This window comes from Oreochromis niloticus, linkage group LG13, assembly GCF_001858045.2.
Source record: "Oreochromis niloticus isolate F11D_XX linkage group LG13, O_niloticus_UMD_NMBU, whole genome shotgun sequence".
NCBI lineage: Eukaryota > Metazoa > Chordata > Actinopteri > Cichliformes > Cichlidae > Oreochromis > Oreochromis niloticus.
Genome location: NC_031978.2, coordinates 14,834,519 through 14,851,761, shown reverse-complemented (window position 1 = coordinate 14,851,761; position 17,243 = coordinate 14,834,519). Strand labels below are relative to the sequence as shown.

General features: G+C 39.4%; 1 protein-coding gene across 3 annotated transcripts; it reads left to right on the top strand.

The window, feature by feature from the left end:
- Positions 1-230: 230 nt before the first annotated feature.
- fas (Fas cell surface death receptor) lies at positions 231-13,784 on the top strand. Of its 3 annotated transcripts, XM_013271384.3 has the most exons (9): positions 9,066-9,268; positions 9,584-9,708; positions 11,040-11,171; positions 11,648-11,759; positions 12,179-12,249; positions 12,343-12,411; positions 12,577-12,614; positions 12,927-12,948; positions 13,250-13,784. In XM_013271384.3, the coding sequence occupies exons 1-9, from the start codon at positions 9,099-9,101 to the stop codon at positions 13,555-13,557; spliced, it is 1,047 nt and encodes a 348-aa protein (XP_013126838.1). In that variant the 5' UTR covers positions 9,066-9,098; the 3' UTR covers positions 13,558-13,784. The 3 variants fall into 3 exon arrangements, 1 of the variants encoding a protein (XP_013126838.1); XR_003213562.1 differs by lacking the exons at positions 11,040-11,171; positions 11,648-11,759; positions 12,179-12,249; ... (2 more) ...; positions 12,927-12,948; positions 13,250-13,784 and adding exons at positions 231-737; positions 848-6,130; positions 6,230-6,287; positions 6,421-6,498; positions 6,655-6,744 and having other exon boundaries at positions 8,020-9,268; positions 9,584-9,625; XR_003213563.1 differs by lacking the exons at positions 11,040-11,171; positions 11,648-11,759; positions 12,179-12,249; ... (2 more) ...; positions 12,927-12,948; positions 13,250-13,784 and adding exons at positions 231-737; positions 848-6,130; positions 6,421-6,498; positions 6,655-6,744 and having other exon boundaries at positions 8,020-9,268; positions 9,584-9,625.
- The last annotated feature ends 3,459 nt before the right edge of the window (positions 13,785-17,243 follow it).

Genomic DNA, 17,243 nt, shown 5'->3' with positions numbered 1-17,243 from the left:
TCTGTTGTTATGAAGCATCTGGCCAACCTGGGCTTCAGGTTGATCGATCCCCGGCCTCTCTGTCCTGGTCGTTGTGTCCTTGGACAAGACACTTTACCCTACCGCCTACTGGTGTTGGCCAGAGGGGCCGATGGCGCGATATGGCAGCCTCGCTTCTGTCAGTCTGCCCCAGGGCAGCTGTGGCTACAACCGTAGCTTGCCTCCACCAGTGTATGAATGTGAGCGTGAATGAATAATGGCATTGTAAAGCGCTTTGGGTGCCTTGAAAAGCGCTATATAAATCCAATCCATTATTATTATTATTATTATTATTCATTATAAACACAGAGAAGAGTGTGTTTTCTCCAGCACAACGTATAACATTCCTCAGACAGTCCTCTGAACTCGATCTCATTTGCAGCTCGCTTGTCAGTCCTCTTTTGATACATCTTTTGTGTAACGGTCTTTTGCATTTGATGTTTGTTGCATTTGATGTTTGTTAAGCTGTATGTCTGGATTTTGTTCCTTTGCGCCCTCTGGTGGTGAACTGTGTAGGGTACAGCTTTGCTGTTTGGGTCTCCACCCAGCCACTTTTCTTTTGCTAGCGCACATGGTTTCTGCATGCTGCAGCTCACAGTTAGCTCCACACATGAAGAAAATATAGTTTAAAGAGTGGAAATAATTGAAAAAGAAGATGGAGGATAAGGCAATAAGGCCATAAAGGACTATTTAGCACCTCCTGGATGTCAGCTCACGAGGTTTGTGTGTTTAAATGTTTTCTGTAATTAAGGATTTTTGATTGATTGACACTAAGTACAAGAGCGCATTTTGATGTGATGTTTTTGTCTTATTGTTTGTCCGTGAGCAGTTCTCACGGGTTGCCAAGACCAGAATAAACCCTGTTCTATAACTACATCGTGCGTACGTCAATCCTTGAGGGTACTACAGTGAGAACTCTGCTCTGCACCGGTAGATGAAAGGACGCAGCCCCGCAGGAAAGTCAGGTGCCCCGAAAATAAGTGTTGCCTCAGTTAAAGGACTCAATATAATTAACCACAAGAAAGAGAAATAAAAAGGAAAAAAGGACTGTAAAAATAATTCAGATAAGTTTCCTTTTATAAATGAACAAAGGACTGGAATATTTCTTTTTTCTTTCTTTCTCATTGTTTACATTTCTGCTGTTTAAGTGACTGATATTTATACAGTGTTAAGTTAATGTTGTGATGAGTAACCTGTGCATTGTGCGTATGGTGGGTTTCAGCAGTTTCTGTAAGAAACAGTATTACTGGCTTGGACAAGACATGTAAAGTGACTTAAGTATACACACTGAGTGATGTTTAAAGAGGAACAGTAATTACTGTGCTTTAAAGTTGTAACAGTAAACGTAGATTAATATTCATTTGCTCCTCAACTACCAAATCAAATTTAAGCTGCTGCACCATTACATTAAGGCTAAGCAAGATACACAAAAAACCCCAAAACCCTCCAACAATGGCAGAGTTTGACCCTAATCCAGAAGTCAGTGAAAAGGGTGATGTGGAACAACTTTCTGCAGATGAGCAACTACAAGCAGTTGAAGGCACAGCTGATGATGTTTCTACTACCTCACAAAGAGTACGACAGAGCCAACGAGTCCGTACGTTGACGGAAAAGGGCAAAGAACTGTACGGTGAGCACATAAAGAAGGCTGCACATCGTTTCAGTGTGCCCTAAGAGAAGTGGAAGGTTGTCATTAAGGATGCCAAAGGAGCTATAGATGGTCAATGCTCAAAGGATCTGCTACAAGAACATGTTACCAAGGTTTTGAGTGCTTCTAAGGATGTGAATGCTGCCTATGATGACTTCAGACGTATTGAATCTCCAGATAGTGACACAAGACGAAGGATGGATACGTGTGAAGCCATAACAAAGACAATTATCGAATCTGTAAGAAAGTGTCCAAGCCCAAGTAGTGCGGCGGTTCAAAGAGATGAAGAACTTTGGAAGGACAGTGAGTCTTCATCTAAATCCGTAGCCTCAGATGTGGAAAGTCAAAGGGATGAAATGGAAGGATGGAAGGAAACTGAGTCTATGCCTAAGTTGATGAGTGTTAAGTCACACCACACTAAGCTCTCTTCTCATTCAAGGGTTTCCTCTAGACACTCCAGCAGGCTCTCGGCTAAAAGACAAGATGCAACTGCTGAAGTTGCAGCAAATGAGGCTGCTCTCCAAGTTCTGCTTGAACAAGAAATCCATATGAAGGAAATTGAAAGGCAAGAAGCAGAAATAGCACAAAGACAAAAGGCTCTAGAGGTTAAGCACAGAGAAGTAGAGCAACTTGAGACTGTAAAAAAGCTGAATGCAGCAAAGGCTCGACAGCGGGTGTATGAACAAAGTGAATGTTCAGATGAAGAAATATACAACCTACTTCACCACAGATCTGACAAGAAAAATGAAGTCAAGTCTGAAAACAATGACCAGCATATGAAACGGTGTTCCTCGCCCCAAAATGTGACACCGCAACAAGAGGTGAGCACAGAAGATCTGGTCAAAGCATTTCCAGTGTCTCTTAATGCAAGTCGTCTTCTGGTACCAGAGCCAACAATATTCAGTGGCGATCCTATCAGATATAATGATTGGAAAATTTCCTTTCAGACTCTGATCGACAGGAAAAATATACCAGTTGAAGAGAAGACTTATTACCTGAGGAAATATGTAAGTGGCCCTGTAAGGAAGGCAATAGAAGGCTACTTCCCGCTTGGCACAGAGTCTGCATACTATGCAGCATGGACAGTTCTCGAAGAGAGGTATGGCAATCCCTTCCTCGTAGCAAAGGCCTTCAGAGACAAACTTGACGCATGGCCTAAGATAAGCTCTAAAGGCAGTATGGAACTTCAAGCATTTGCTGACTTCCTTTGCTGCTGTAAGACAGCCACGTCGCAAATGAAGCGACTTGAAGTGCTCAATGACTGCAATGAAAACCAAAAAATGCTTGCAAAACTCCCAGATTGGCTGACTTCAAGGTGGAACAGAAAGGTTACAGAAGTGCAAGAAGAGACTCACACCTTTCCAAGCTTCAGCCAATTTGTAGATTTCATCTCACGGGAAGCCAAAATTGCCTGTAATCCCATAACATCTCTCCATGCTCTGAAGCCAAGTGAAACTGAAGGGGCAAAAACAACAAGGAACAGAGGCAATAGAGCAAAGGTGCTAGCAACTAGCTCAAATGAAAGGACTGTTAGTGCTAGTTGTGTGTACTGTGAAAGGTCGGGTCACAGCCTACTTAAGTGTAGAAGGTTCATAAATGAGAGCATTGTTGAGAGACTAAAGTTTATTCAAGACAAGAAGTTATGTTTTGGCTGTCTGAACTCTGGTCATCGCTCCAAGGATTGTGAAAGCAGAGAAACCTGTGACACATGTAATAAAAGACATCCGACATGTCTTCATGACAGTCGCACTAAGGAAGACAGAACAAGGAGAAATCAAACCAAGAACAGTGACAGGACAAGACAAACAAACTCAGACGTCTCACAAGACAACAGTGTCACACCAACAACAAGTGAAGCAACTTCTAACAGAGTCACGCAGAATGTTGACGACACTCACACATCTTCCATTATTCCAGTATGGGTGTCAACCAAAGGTGAGCCAGAGCATGAAATTCTTGTGTACGCACTCCTTGATACACAGAGCAATACAACCTTTATTCTTGAAGAAACGGCACAAGCTCTGCATATCAAAGGTGAATCGACTCAGCTAAAGCTCACTACCATGTCTTCAAGAAACACAGTTGTGTCTTGTCGCAAGCTCTCAGGTCTACAAGTCAGAGGGTTCTACTCAAATAAGACCATTTCCCTACCAGTAACATACTCCAGAGACTTTATTCCCGCAAACCGAGATCACATTCCATCGCCTACAACAGCTAAGGCTTGGCCTCATCTTGAATGCATTGCAAGTGAGATCGCTCCACTACAAAGCTGTGATGTTGGTCTGCTGATTGGGTACAACTGCCCCCAAGCACTTGTTCCTCGTGAGGTTGTGTCTGGAAGGGAAAATCAGCCGTTCGTCCAAAAAACTGATCTGGGATGGAGTATTGTGGGTTATGGCAATCCATGTCTTGATTATGGAGATGCCTTCGGAATAAGTCACCAAGTCATTGTGAAGGAAGTAGTGCCTGACATTCAGCCTTCTTCAAACCTCACCAACAAGGTTCACTATGTCTACAGAACTCAAATAAAGGAAATTATCTCTCCCACAGAGGTCATACTCAGTGGTGAAATTAAGGTGGGAGAGTTATCAACCAGTGACCCGGAGGTTAAGAAGGTTCAAGTCCACAAGATACAAGTGGAGGAACAAAGGTCCCTGTTAGATCGCTTATACAAGTTTTCCGACTGGTCGAGAATGATTAAGGCAGTTGGTAGACTCAAGCGCTATGTGAAAGAAGCAAAGGATCACAAGAGTAGATCACACGACATCAGTAGCCTACAAGAGAGAAAGGAAGCAGAGTTAACGATCATAAAGATGGTTCAAGAAACAGCCTTTGCTCAGGAAATAAAAACCTTGCAACACCATGATGTGATGCAGATGAAAGACAAGGTTAACAAGTTACACAAGTTATGTCCATTTCTTGATGATCAAGGCATTCTTTGGGTAGGCGGACGCTTAACACATGCAGCTTTGCACCCCAATGTCAAGCATCCTGCGATCCTGCCAAGAGACAGTCACGTGTCGGCATTACTGGTCAAACATTATCACGAGAAGACATACCATCAAGGACGAGGGATCACCATGAATGAACTTCGAGCTAACGGATTCTGGATTCTTGGATGCAGCAAGATTGTGTCATCTTACATCTATAAATGTGTAAAATGCAGAAGGTTCAGAAGGCGCACAGAGCAGCAGAAGATGGCAGACCTCCCAGAGGATCGGATGGAGACCACACCGCCATTCACCTACCGTGGGATGGACTGCTTTGGTCCTTTTTATGTCAAAGAAGGCCGCAAGGAGCTAAAGTGTTATGGCTTGCTAATCACTTGCATGTGCTCCAGAGCAGTGCATCTTGAAATGCTTGACGATCTCTCTACAGATTCCCTCATCAACTCCTTACGTGCATTCATGGCCATCAGAGGTACAGTTCGCCAGATAAGATGCGATCAAGGCACGAATTTTGTCGACACTAGAAATGAGTTTCTTGGAGCATTTAAGGAAATGGATCAAGCCAAGCTAGGGAAACTGGACTGCGAGTTTCTCATGAACACCCCAGCATCTAGTCACATGGGTGGTGTCTGGGAAAGACAAATTCGCACCATAAGAAGTGTTTTCACGTCCATTCTGGAACAATCAGCCAAACAACTCGACAGCTCCTCTCTGAGGACATTCCTGTATGAAGTCATGGCAGTGATTAATAGCAGACCATTGACTACTGACCAACTATGTGATCCATCAAACCCAGAACCTTTAACACCGAATCACATACTAACCATGAAGTCCACAATCATCTCTCCACCTCCAGGAAGGTTTGTGAAAGAAGATCTTTATCTCCGTAAGAGGTGGCGTCGTGTTCAAATACTTGCCAACACTTTCTGGACAAGGTGGAAAAAGGAGTATTTGTTAAATCTTCAAGGCAGACAGAAGTGGACCAAAGAGCACAGAAATGCTAAGATCAATGATGTTGTCCTCCTGAAGGATGAGATAACTCCACGCAACCAGTGGAAGTTGGCAAGGATCATTGAAGTGTATCCTGGAAAGGATGGAAAAGTGAGGAAGGTGAAATTGCTGCTGAGTGATCCAACCCTGGATAGAGCAGGAAAACATACCTCCAAACCTGTGCACCTGGAAAGACCCATTCAGAAGACAGTCATTCTGATGGAAGCGGAAGAAGATTCTCCACCGCACTCTGCTTAAAGGATAATTCATGATAGTTCATTCAAAAGCCGTTCATTAGTTCATAGACAATACTTTATTCTTTAAAATCACGAGTGATTGGTGGGAGTGTAACGGTCTTTTGCATTTGATGTTTGTTGCATTTGATGTTTGTTAAGCTGTATGTCTGGATTTTGTTTGTCTGTGAGCAGTTCTCACGGGTTGCCAAGACCAGAATAAACCCTGTTCTATGACTACATCGTGCGTACGTCAATCCTTGAGGGTGCTACATTTTGTGTCATCCAAACAGGTAAAAACAGACTGCAAAACATATCAGAGAATCAGCCTAATTATCACACTGATGTGATACTTCATAAAACTAACACTCTTTGGCTTATTTCCTTCTCAGGTTGGAGGCTGTTACAGTCTTGTAAACTTCATTCGTAATTATGGAAGCACAGAGTCAGGTTAAAAAAAAAAGACTTGTTACAAACAGAGAAAGATTTAACAGAACATGTTACTTTTCATTGTCAAAATCATTGTATGCTTAAATCAGTTGACCTTCAGAAGTTGGATTCATTTGTCTTACTATGATTTCAGGACACTACATCTGTAATTCTGTCCATCCTGAGGAGAGTCCAGACTCTACAACAGATCGCTGGCTCACCAGACAGACAGGTGCTCCACACAACTGGATCTGCAGTTTGTTTGAAACAGCAGTACTTGGCCTACATCCTGTTTTACAAGAAAAACGTAGAACAGCATCTCATCCTGAAGTGAGAGAATTTTTAAATGTGCCATCACTTTGTTAATCAGTTTTTTCTTCATCCTCAGTTCTAAAACTGGATGTTGAAGGAAATCATCATACCGAGAAGGAACAACAATCGTCCTAGCCCACCATCGCCAACTGGAGGACAAATATTGGTAATTACTACCATTAGGAGGAAGGGTCCTCCCAGAGAGCCTGATTCCTCCCAAGATTTCTTCCTCCAAGAGGGAGTTTTTTTTCTTGCCACTGTCGCCCCACATTCATCTCATCAACAGAGACATTGTTAAAACCAAGGTAGAGTCCATGTCCTGCTGAAGAGACTAGGGGTGCACCGATTTACAGTTCAAAGGGTTTGTGTTACATTGCTACAAAAAGAGAAATTACAACCAACAAAAGACAAAGAGACAGTTCTCCAGCCAAAAACAGGCCATTTCAAAGTAAAACTTACATGAATTAGAGCATGAATTTGACTAGGAAATTGGAAATTCTAAATGTAAAACAATGAAAAATATTTATAGCTATATAATTTATGTCTGATTAGTCCACATTCAACTTAAAGTAAAACAGCACGCAACACATTTACAAAGAACTAGAGAACTTATTGATGAAAGAAATGAGTAACACCTGAATCAGTGCACCACTAGTAGAGATGGTCCTTTTCTGGACCAGTGTTTGGTTTGCTCTCTGGGAACATAAAAATAAATAAATAAACAATTTATATTGATAATATTTACCATTTTTCTAGCAGAATGTAATGATATGAAGTAGTGTAAGACTATTTCTAAAGATACTGGTGTGTGGAAGGTATAATAATCAATTGATAATAATCACCAGCTACGACTTATATATTTTTATTAAAAACAAAGTACAGCTTAGAATAATTGGTGATATCATTAGTTTTATTTACATTTTATTTATACATTTATCTATATAGCAGAAATGATACATGGGAAAAACTCAAATTTATGCCAGGTTAGTGATTAGAGGGGAAACAGGGAAGGAAGCACATCAGACCCTTCCTGAAGATTACTGCAGTCCTCTGTGGGCAAAACGGTACACTAGACACCACCTAATGTAGATCTGGGCATCAGTATGGCTAAAAGTAGGTGTGGCTGTGGTTCGGGATTTAGAGTGGATCATCTACCCATTGGAACGACCAGCTACTGTAGTCTGCATGCAGGTGTCCTTGGGCAAGACACTGAACCCCAAGTTGCCTCAGATGAATACATCCAAGTGTGTGTGTGTGTGTGTGTTAGACAATGAGTTCGGGTATAGAAAAAGCACTTTTATGAATATGTGTGTGTTTGGTTGACCGAGGCTTGTAGAAAAAAGTGCTTAAATTAGAAAAGAGCTATACACCATTTAAAAATATTAATTCATGACTGTCCTGCGACACCTATTTGTATGTGTGTTCATTTTCATCTACAAAGCGGGCCGTGTGAGCATGCAGTAGACTGGTACAAATCTGACACAGGGACGGAGTGTGACTACAAAGAGCTGAAATTTGATACAGTTGCAAAAACAACCAAATCCCACAGGAGTTCTCCTTCAAGTTAAGTTTTTTCTTTTTCTTTTATTCCCTAGTCAAACCCCTTTTCCTAGTTTTGTTCAAAGATACATTTGCTGTTAACTACAGTTGGCACAGATCAAACAGCATTTTAAGGGGGGATGTGGGGTGAAGCATTAATTTCCTACATGAGTGGCACTGGCAGGAAGGATTTCCTGCTACAGAACTGACACTAGGAGCTTAATAAGTTCACTCTAAAAGAGAATTCTTCAAATCAAAGACTGTATTTTTTACTTCCTTTTAAACTTTAGTATAAGATAGACGTGAACAAATCTGACTTCCTGCAGAGCTTTCTTTTAGCTTTGATCATCTGCGTAATTATATTTTTAGGCGGCAAATTTCCCCTTAAGAAACAACAACAAAAGGGAGAAAAATCAATCAGTAACTGGTTGTGAACATATTGTTTCACATATTTAACTCATTCCATATTTTAACACCCATGTTAAAATATCAGTTATGCCAATCTTTTAGAACATTCTGATAAATCAAGTCAGAATCGATAACATATATTGTTAAATGCTATAAAGAAAATCATTTTGTTAAGTCGAATTAATGGATGTGGTAGGCTCCACCTCAAAAAAGGGTGTCGGTGGAGCAAGAAACAGAGCAATAGCACCACCTAGTGGCATAAATTAAAATACAAAACTTTCTTTTTCGTCATGTTCTTCTTTTTATTTTTATCTGAAATAGATAACAAACAAAAGAATATCATAATAGCTCAATGCGTATCTTTTGTTTTTGAAAAGAAAAACAAAACAGACTAAAGCGATAAAAGATGATGATCTGGTATGTGTAACTTTCCTGTTCTACTATTAACGCAATTTTGTTTTTGGTTATAATTGTGTTTCCTTTTGCAACATAGCTCTATAGATATATGTGATTTTCTGTCACTGACTAAGCGGTGGTTTCTGGGACTTTCCGTGGGGATTACAGTAGCTTCTCATGACCTGTGAGAGACAGCGCAACACAACCAAACAGGAAACCCCGCCTCGTCGTGTTGCTGCACGCCTACAAACTTTAGCCTCTCCACATTTCAGGCTCTTGACTCACTGCGTGATGGCGACGAAGTTTTCACTGTGGTTTAATATCTGTGTTTGGCTCGCTGTGTCACTGTAAGTAACCAGATATAGACTAAGTCCTCTATCATCTGTCTCTACTAACTTTACGAACTGCTCTGCTCGGTGTGATGTGGTTACCACAGGGGTGGTTGGTAACCACGAAGGGTGAAACAACTTACCGTAACATCTGAGTTCAAAAGTGTGCAGTAAATGTAAATTTTAAAAAAGCAATTAATGTTTGGCGTCTTAACACCACCTGTAAACTGTTATGTTACCTACACGAACTTATTATTCTAAATGGAAACCAAGCTGTTGTACTTTCACTTTCGTTTTTTGCTTCCGTTTTTTTTTTTTTTTTTTTTTTTTTAGATGCATTTGCTTTGCCTCGTCCCAGCGTCACAGGTCAGTTAATGGGACATCCCGCATCAGAAGAGAGACATGTGAGGATGGCGCCTACGACTATGAAAAACGGAGCTGTTGTAAGTGCCCCATTGGTAAGTGTCAGTGGTTATGTGAACTTAAAGAGCTAAAGCAATGTATAATTTGTAATTTGTAGTCTTTGTAATCTGTAGGGTTTTTGTTCTTCATTTAATCAAAACCGGGGATGTCCAAACTTTTTTCGAGAGTGCCATAAATTGACAATCACCCAGGGGCCAAAAATTCTTCTTTGCCTTTTTTGAAGCATAAAAAATATTCTTTTAAAATATATATATTTTCAATAATACAAAAGTTATCATCACCGTGATCAGGTTAATAAAATAAAGCAATTGATCATTCACCTGTGGCGAGAAAATCAAGATCAAGCTGTCTGGAATACCTGAAGCTTCAATGAAGCTGCTGAATATCAGTGTCTCAGGTTCATTTTGAAGGAGACTTACTCTTGTGTGAGTGTACAAAATTTTTATACATTCATTGGTTGCACAGCAAGGTGCTGCCACCATGATGTGAAAAGAGAAATTACACTACATTAATTCTGTTTGTGGTGGCGGGCCATAAATAATATATTTAAGGTAGGAGTGAGGGGCCTACAAAGGAGAATGACCTGGACTTGCTGGACATGCCTGATCAAAACATTTACTTTTGCCAGCCTGCAGGCCAGCAACTCTGCAAGTCGTGTGCTTTACGAGAGCTTTTCAAATGTTGTTTGCTAGAAATTTTCCCTTCATATTTCCAGTTATTCTGACACCTCATGAGTCATCAATCTTATGACTGAACTTCTCCCTAAATTTCTGTAACAGAGGAGATAGCACAACCTGTTGAGCCAGAACAGCCAAATAATTGGGAAAATAAGCCTTAATTAAAGATTAATTAAAGATTAAAATAAAAATAACAACCACAAAACATCACTAACCTGTCTTCTTTTTTTTTTCTCCCATTAACTTATGACCCCCTTGCTTATCTCTGGTGGTGCTGTGGAGCAGTCAACTCGTAGGATAGGACCCAATAGAAAGGTCTATGTAGCTTTAAAGGGGGAAAAAAGTTCAAACTTCACCCTAGGCGTTTTGCACCTTTTAATTGTTGCTGTATCTATAGTACCAATTACATAATTAATATATTAGTCACACTCAGCTGTGTAGCTTGGTGATGTGTTTTTTGATAAACAGCAGTGCTGTGTGACACAGAGAGTATGAGTGTCAGACTTATGTATACAGTACATAGAAGAATAAGTCACTTTTGGTTTTTCATTATTTTTCATTTCAAAAAGGGTTTTATTCTTCAAGTTAAATACAGATCTACTAGTGTTTGTTATTCTATTCTATTCATGTTTAAACAGTGTAATACAATTAACACACTTCTTTCTGCATCATCTCTCTCCACACTGTAGGACAGCAAGTAACACAGCATTGCACTAATCAAAGTGATACCAAATGCGAAATCTGCGAGAGTGGCACATACAACAGTGTCCCTAATGACCTGAAGACCTGTCAACCCTGCACCTCCTGCGCACAGGCAAATGGTACAATCATGGCAGGACATGGCTGTTCCTTTTATTCACAGCTAAACTAAAGACAAAATATTAGAGAAAAGTTCACCTTTTGCTGCAGAATGTTTGACTGGTCACAGCTCTAACGATGCTTAAGTCCAGTATGAGGACCCTGAAATCAAAACAGCTATCATTAACCATTACCTACTGGATTACACATGTGCTATATCTATTAGCAGTTTCTTAGATGTCATATTTTAATATTTTATTTTTAAATATATAAATTTAGCAGATAATTAAAATGCAGTACCAGAATTATCTACAATTATCCAAGCATTATTTCAGTTTATATACGAAAGTTCACATCTCAATCTTTGTATACGAAAAAGTAGAAGTAAACCAGCCTTGGTCTATTTTGAAATTGAAACAGTGTATTACGTTTTGTTTTTGGTTTTTTTAAAGGTTTATAGCTTCAATAATAACTCGTGTGACTTTTCTCAACTTTTCAGCTAATTTAGAAGTAGAAGAAGAGTGCACTGCTGGTAGGGACACCAAGTGTCGATGCAAGAAAGATCACTTCTGCACCACTGAAAGTTGCACAATCTGCCATCCGTGTAAAAAGTAAGTTTGATTTGACTTTGAAATTACAGTCAGCATATACATCTGTGCATATTTCCTAGCGCTAATGTACTAGACCTCAGTACAGTATTCGTATTTATACATTGTACAAAATAATAGGAACACCTATTAATGTCATGTAGCCCAATACACCGCCATCAGGTCCAGTCTTAGTAATACACTTAAATAATTGGAACATTTCCAGCATTGTTTGCTGAAACTCATTCGTTTTGTAAAAGCAGAAGTGATGGCAGAGCTATTGTAATGGTTTTCATTAGACTGCAAACATGTTTCTAATAAAGAGTTTGTGACATGTGTGTGTAGCTCCTTTAAAAAAATCTATTGACTTGTCCTTTAAGGCTGTCCGCTCCCTTTGTAGTTATTTTTGATTCATTCGTGGTTGTTTGTTGTTTTGGTTCAAGATGTGGAATTGGTGGTGTTAAAGAAGCCTGTACAACCAACAGTGATGCAGTCTGCAATGAAAATGGTGGAGGTAAGGTGTTCTTAAGTATTATTGAATTTTAATGAATTATATTGGACACATTTAGCATTGCAAAATATTAATGGTCATATTTTCTTATTTCAGCTATTGCTGGAATTATTATTCTGGTACTTTTTATTGCTGGAGCCATTGTAGGAATAATCTGGATAACGAGTGAGTATTTTTGCTAATATATGAGTAAAGCACCACCAGACGACATTGTGTGTTTCCTTGCTCAGCACTGAAGGCTTTATTTATATTCAGTTCAATATTTAGATTTATTGCAGCTGTCGTATCTTGATCAATTTTTCTGTGTAATTTCTATTCGTGTTTCATTAGGGAGCAAACAAAAGAAAGAGGATGAAAAAAGCAAAGAGGTGAGTTATTTTCTTTGGACACCTGTGACCTGATATTTACTCTTTGATCTCTGGTTCATCCAATTGCCTTTCTGCACACATTTACACACACACACACACACCCGTAGACACACACACACACACATGGACATGAATGATAAACACTTTTGTGTCTCTTCTTTACTCGTGGAATAGCTGCCCCTTTATTTAGGAGGGACAGGTTAGTTGTCTGTGAATATCCTGTCTAGTGCTGTTGGTGTTTGTGCAGTTTGTTACTTCATCGCAAACAAAACTGAAAAGAATTAAAACTTTTATTTTGTTTCTGCTTCACAGACGCTCATCCATCTTCTTCCAGGTAACAAACATGACTTTATTCGAGCCAATATAAGAGCTTTAATTATTCTCTGTCTTTTGAACTAACCAGTCAGAATCAGATTTTAGAACAAGTCATTGTGCATATCATGCATTTGCATTTTTTCATGTGGTTAATTTTCTGTAAACCTTTAATTTCTTTAGAACAAAAGTGTATTACCCTCTTTAACGTTTGCATCCATTAATCAAAAACATTGCATATTGCATGATCAGTAAATTATAATATTGTGCTTAATATTATAATACCCATCTTTTAATATTTTTTCTTTTTACATTATTTTCAGATGTTGACATTGATCCTCACCTGCCTGATATTGCAAGGGAGCTTGGATGGAGAGATGCAAGAAACCTAGCTCTCCGAACTGGGATAAATGCGGCTACTATTGACACTTATGAAATGGAGTACCGAAATGATGCTGAGGAGCGAACGCTACAGCTGCTGCTGAAGTGGGTGGAGAAGGAAGGCAAACAGGCCTCAAAGAAACTTATCGAAAACCTTGTGGATATGAAACAAAAGAAAAAAGCAGAACAGATCAGAGACATATTGTTAAAACGTAGTTCACCATCAAACAATCCTGCAAGTAACTGCTGACATGTATACACAATGAAATTGAATGACTTTGAATTCTAAAGAAAGAATCTTGCAAAGTTACCTCTTGAATTTGGATTCAGGTTGTGAAAGCTGACTATGAGTTACAATATATTTAAATTTGATTGTTTTTAGGTTAGTTTTCAATGTGAATTTGTTAAAAAAAATATTCACTTTGAATTGATATTATTAATTTCATGATCATAACAATAATGCTCATTTTAAAAAAATTCATGTGTCATAAGTAGGGATGGGTACCGGTGTCCGGTGCCATGATGGCACCGGTTCTGACATAAACGGTAGTAACCAGACCGAAAAGCAGCGCACATTTCGGTGCTTTATTTCGGTGCTTTTTTTCCCTGAGCCAATTCTAGCCAATCATTTTACGTTTCCGAGGATAGTAGGCGGGTCCAGGTACGTACGTTCTTTTAGACCAGAGCTACAGATTAAAAATGCCCAAGGTGAAGCGGTCAAAAGTCTGGCTGTACTTCGCAGCAAAAGATGCAAACTCAGCAGCCTGCAACAAGTGCTTTAAGGTGATACTGTGATACTGTCAAAGGAGGTAACACCTCAAATCTGATGAAACACCTGGCGACGCATAGCGTTTTTTTTTTAAAGCCTAGAAATGCGCCGTGTTTGATAGCTTGCTGTGAGACCTCACACCGTGCACATCTACTGCGGGTGTGGTGCCTGTTATCGGACCTGGAGTTAGTAACATCCCCCAAAAACCCGAAGAGTAGAGTCCTGGCCCCTAGCCCTGTCAGCGTAGCAGAAATGATGACGGATGATGATGGCAGCAGCAGCCGTTCTTCTCTGCGTGAGTAGCTTAATGTTGTTCGTGTGTAATTCACGTTGAGTACGCTAACCACATTATTACATTAATGCATGTAAGGTGAACTAGCAAACACCGTCGTAGTTACATGTGGCTGTCTTCTTGTTTGATGGCAGATACTCCCTTCACCCTGGCCAAAAAGGCTAAAATGACCAAAGAAAAAGTGGAAAACGGCTAAACATGAGAGGTTTTTGGACAAAGTTTGTGTTTTTTTTCCATTGTGTAAGCACTGCTTCCAGCCAAGAGTGATACCATATATGCCCTATAGCTGCAGAAAAGGCTAACATTGTTATCTTTTTACAACAAAAAACAGCTGAACATGAGAGGTTTTTGGACCAATTTTGTGTTCTCCATTCTTTAAGCACCGGTTTGAGCACCGTTTAAGCACCGGCACCGTTTCAAAAGTACCGGTTTGGCACCGGTATCGGATAAAACCTAAATGATACCCATCCCTAGTCATAAGGGACGGATGAATGTTTTGCTACAGCTTGTATATTATGCGATAATATTTGATGAACCTGGACTTTGTAAAAGTTTTGTTTTGGTTTTGGTTCCTTCCTTGCTTTTCATGGCTTATTTTTAGGTCTATTACGTAGCTGTTATCTAATGCTAATAAACTTCAAGAGAGAAAACACTTGAAAAAAAAAACAACTAATAAAAATGTCCTCTTTCATTGGCCCTTTGGCCGGGTTTTGCAGAACAAGATCTTTGTTTAGAGGAAATATATTAAAAACTATCACCACTTCCTAGCTTTTTAACATTATTACACCATCCAGTAATTTCTGTTAATATAAACAGTGTGGTTGTGGTGTAAACAGGCTAAGAAGGGAATTCCAGGTGTGCAGCACTTCCAGTTTTTCCTGCCTGAGAAGAACTGGGGTGTTCCCACATGAGATATATAATCTCTCCAGTGACTTCTCGACCAAGGCTATTGCTGTTTACCAAAACCAAACTAAAATCTAAAACTGGAAATGAAAAAAAGTTAACTAAAAATAAAAACTAGGCTTTTGAAAAATGTACTAAACATAATTTTGTGAACATGGAAAACTAACTAACATGTTTTTTAGTTTGATTGAAAAAAAAAATATCCAAACCTTTATCCTTATGAGACTTTGATGGAGGTTTATTGGCATGTTTACAAGACAGGGAGTCAACTGTTTTCAAAACACTGTAATACCTGTACTGATTTTCCTAAATCTTGCCCTTCATACAATAATGTCACGGTTATTGTATGAGTTCTTGTGTTTTTATATTATGGTTTATGTTTTCAGTCCTTTGTTGTACTATGTTTGTTATTTCCCTAGGTTTCAGTTATGGTTATCATAGGTTTAGTTCTTAGGTTTTGTAATATGGCTTCACTGTGTTCCATGTTGTGTCTACTGTGCCTTTCTGTACCATGTTTCCATTTCCTATGTTCTGTCTCCCCAGTTGCTGTTAAGTTTACATGTCTAGAGTTCAGTTAGTGTGTTTCCTGTTTTACTTTGAAGGTCCGTGTCTCCTGTCAGTGTTTCTAGTTTTGCTTCCCTTGTCTCATCCAGCATGATTACTCCCAGCTGTGACAAATAATAATTAATAGAGACTATAACTAATACTAAAACTGAGTAAAAATACCACCAACAGCTGACTGTGGAATATTTAGAAGTAAGGAAATTTCACAACTGGACATGTTGCACAGGTAGCGTCCTATCACGGGTATTTACTGGAAACAATTAATATACAGCAGTATTTTGTTTATAATAAAAATGGAATGGTTGTATCTTTGTATTTCAGTTATTGCTAAAATTATTGTTGTGGTTGGTGTTGTTGTTATTGGCGTCATCTCTCCAGTGGGTTATGTTGCAATCTGGAGAACGAGCCAAAGTATTTCTGCTAATATATGAATAAAGGACCACCAGAGGGCACAAGACTCTTATGAAGCGTTCCTCAGTGCAGCACTGAAGGCTATGCAGCCCCATATGCAACAAGCTGCGATGTGCTGTGTATTCTGACACCTTTCTGTCAGAACCAGTTGCAGTAACTTCTCTTAACACATAGGATCACTGTGCATCAGAGAAAAGCTTGACAAGTGTAAGGCACTCAGCAGCTGAGGTAAACGTGGAGAGAAAATAAAACTGGGACAAAAATGAACGCTATGATCTCTTAGTCAGTCCCCAAGAACCTGGAGAGCTTGCCTCTCTGTGTTTCTCTCCGAGTTTGCTGTCGCTGACAAAGCAAAATGTAACTGCACTGAGAGTTTTCTGAAAAGATTGCATGATGATGAATCATTACATGACAAACAAAGCATTTCCTGCTTTTTCATATCAAACAGCTTCCAGACTTTGACAGCACTCATTGAACAGAGCAATACTCAGAACAATGGTGAAGTCTGAGGAACTCGGAGGAGATCTAAGAAGGAGAACTGAAGATTTACACAAGTGGGGAAGATCTCTTGGAGCCATTTCCAAATAACTGCACCTCACCCCCACTCAGTGAGTGGCAGATGGCTTCCCCTCCCTGAGACTCGATCTGATTTCCTCCTCTTAAAAGAGGTTTCCCTCCCCACTATAACATTCATGCCATGATAAGTGTAGGTAAACATCTGACCACAACTTTCAACAAGCTCGGTGCACTTTCCTTTAAAAAAAAAAGGTCATATACAGCTTTAATCTATGCTAATTGTAAGGAATAATGGTTTTACTGGGAGAAAAATAATAAAAAACAGAACTGAGAGAGCCAATTTTGGTATCTAATCAGTACTTAAAGTAAATCTGCTTTAAAATTTAATAATTGATCTTGTGAGCCTGTATGTGATAATAGTTTTTGTCAGTTTCCAGTATGAGCTCGATGTAGAAACATTGTAACTATAAATGTCATTTGA

What these genes read in the sequence shown, in the direction of transcription:
- fas (XM_013271384.3), top strand. Translation starts at nt 9,099, where the DNA reads ATGACCTGTGAGAGACAGCGCAACACAACCAAACAGGAAACCCCGCCT. An exon ending in GTTTGGCTCGCTGTGTCACT is followed by an intron (nt 9,269 to 9,583) that starts GTAAGTAACCAG and finishes TTTTTTTTTTAG; the next exon opens with ATGCATTTGCTTTGCCTCGT. An exon ending in AGGATGAAAAAAGCAAAGAG is followed by an intron (nt 12,615 to 12,926) that starts GTGAGTTATTTT and finishes TCTGCTTCACAG; the next exon opens with ACGCTCATCCATCTTCTTCC.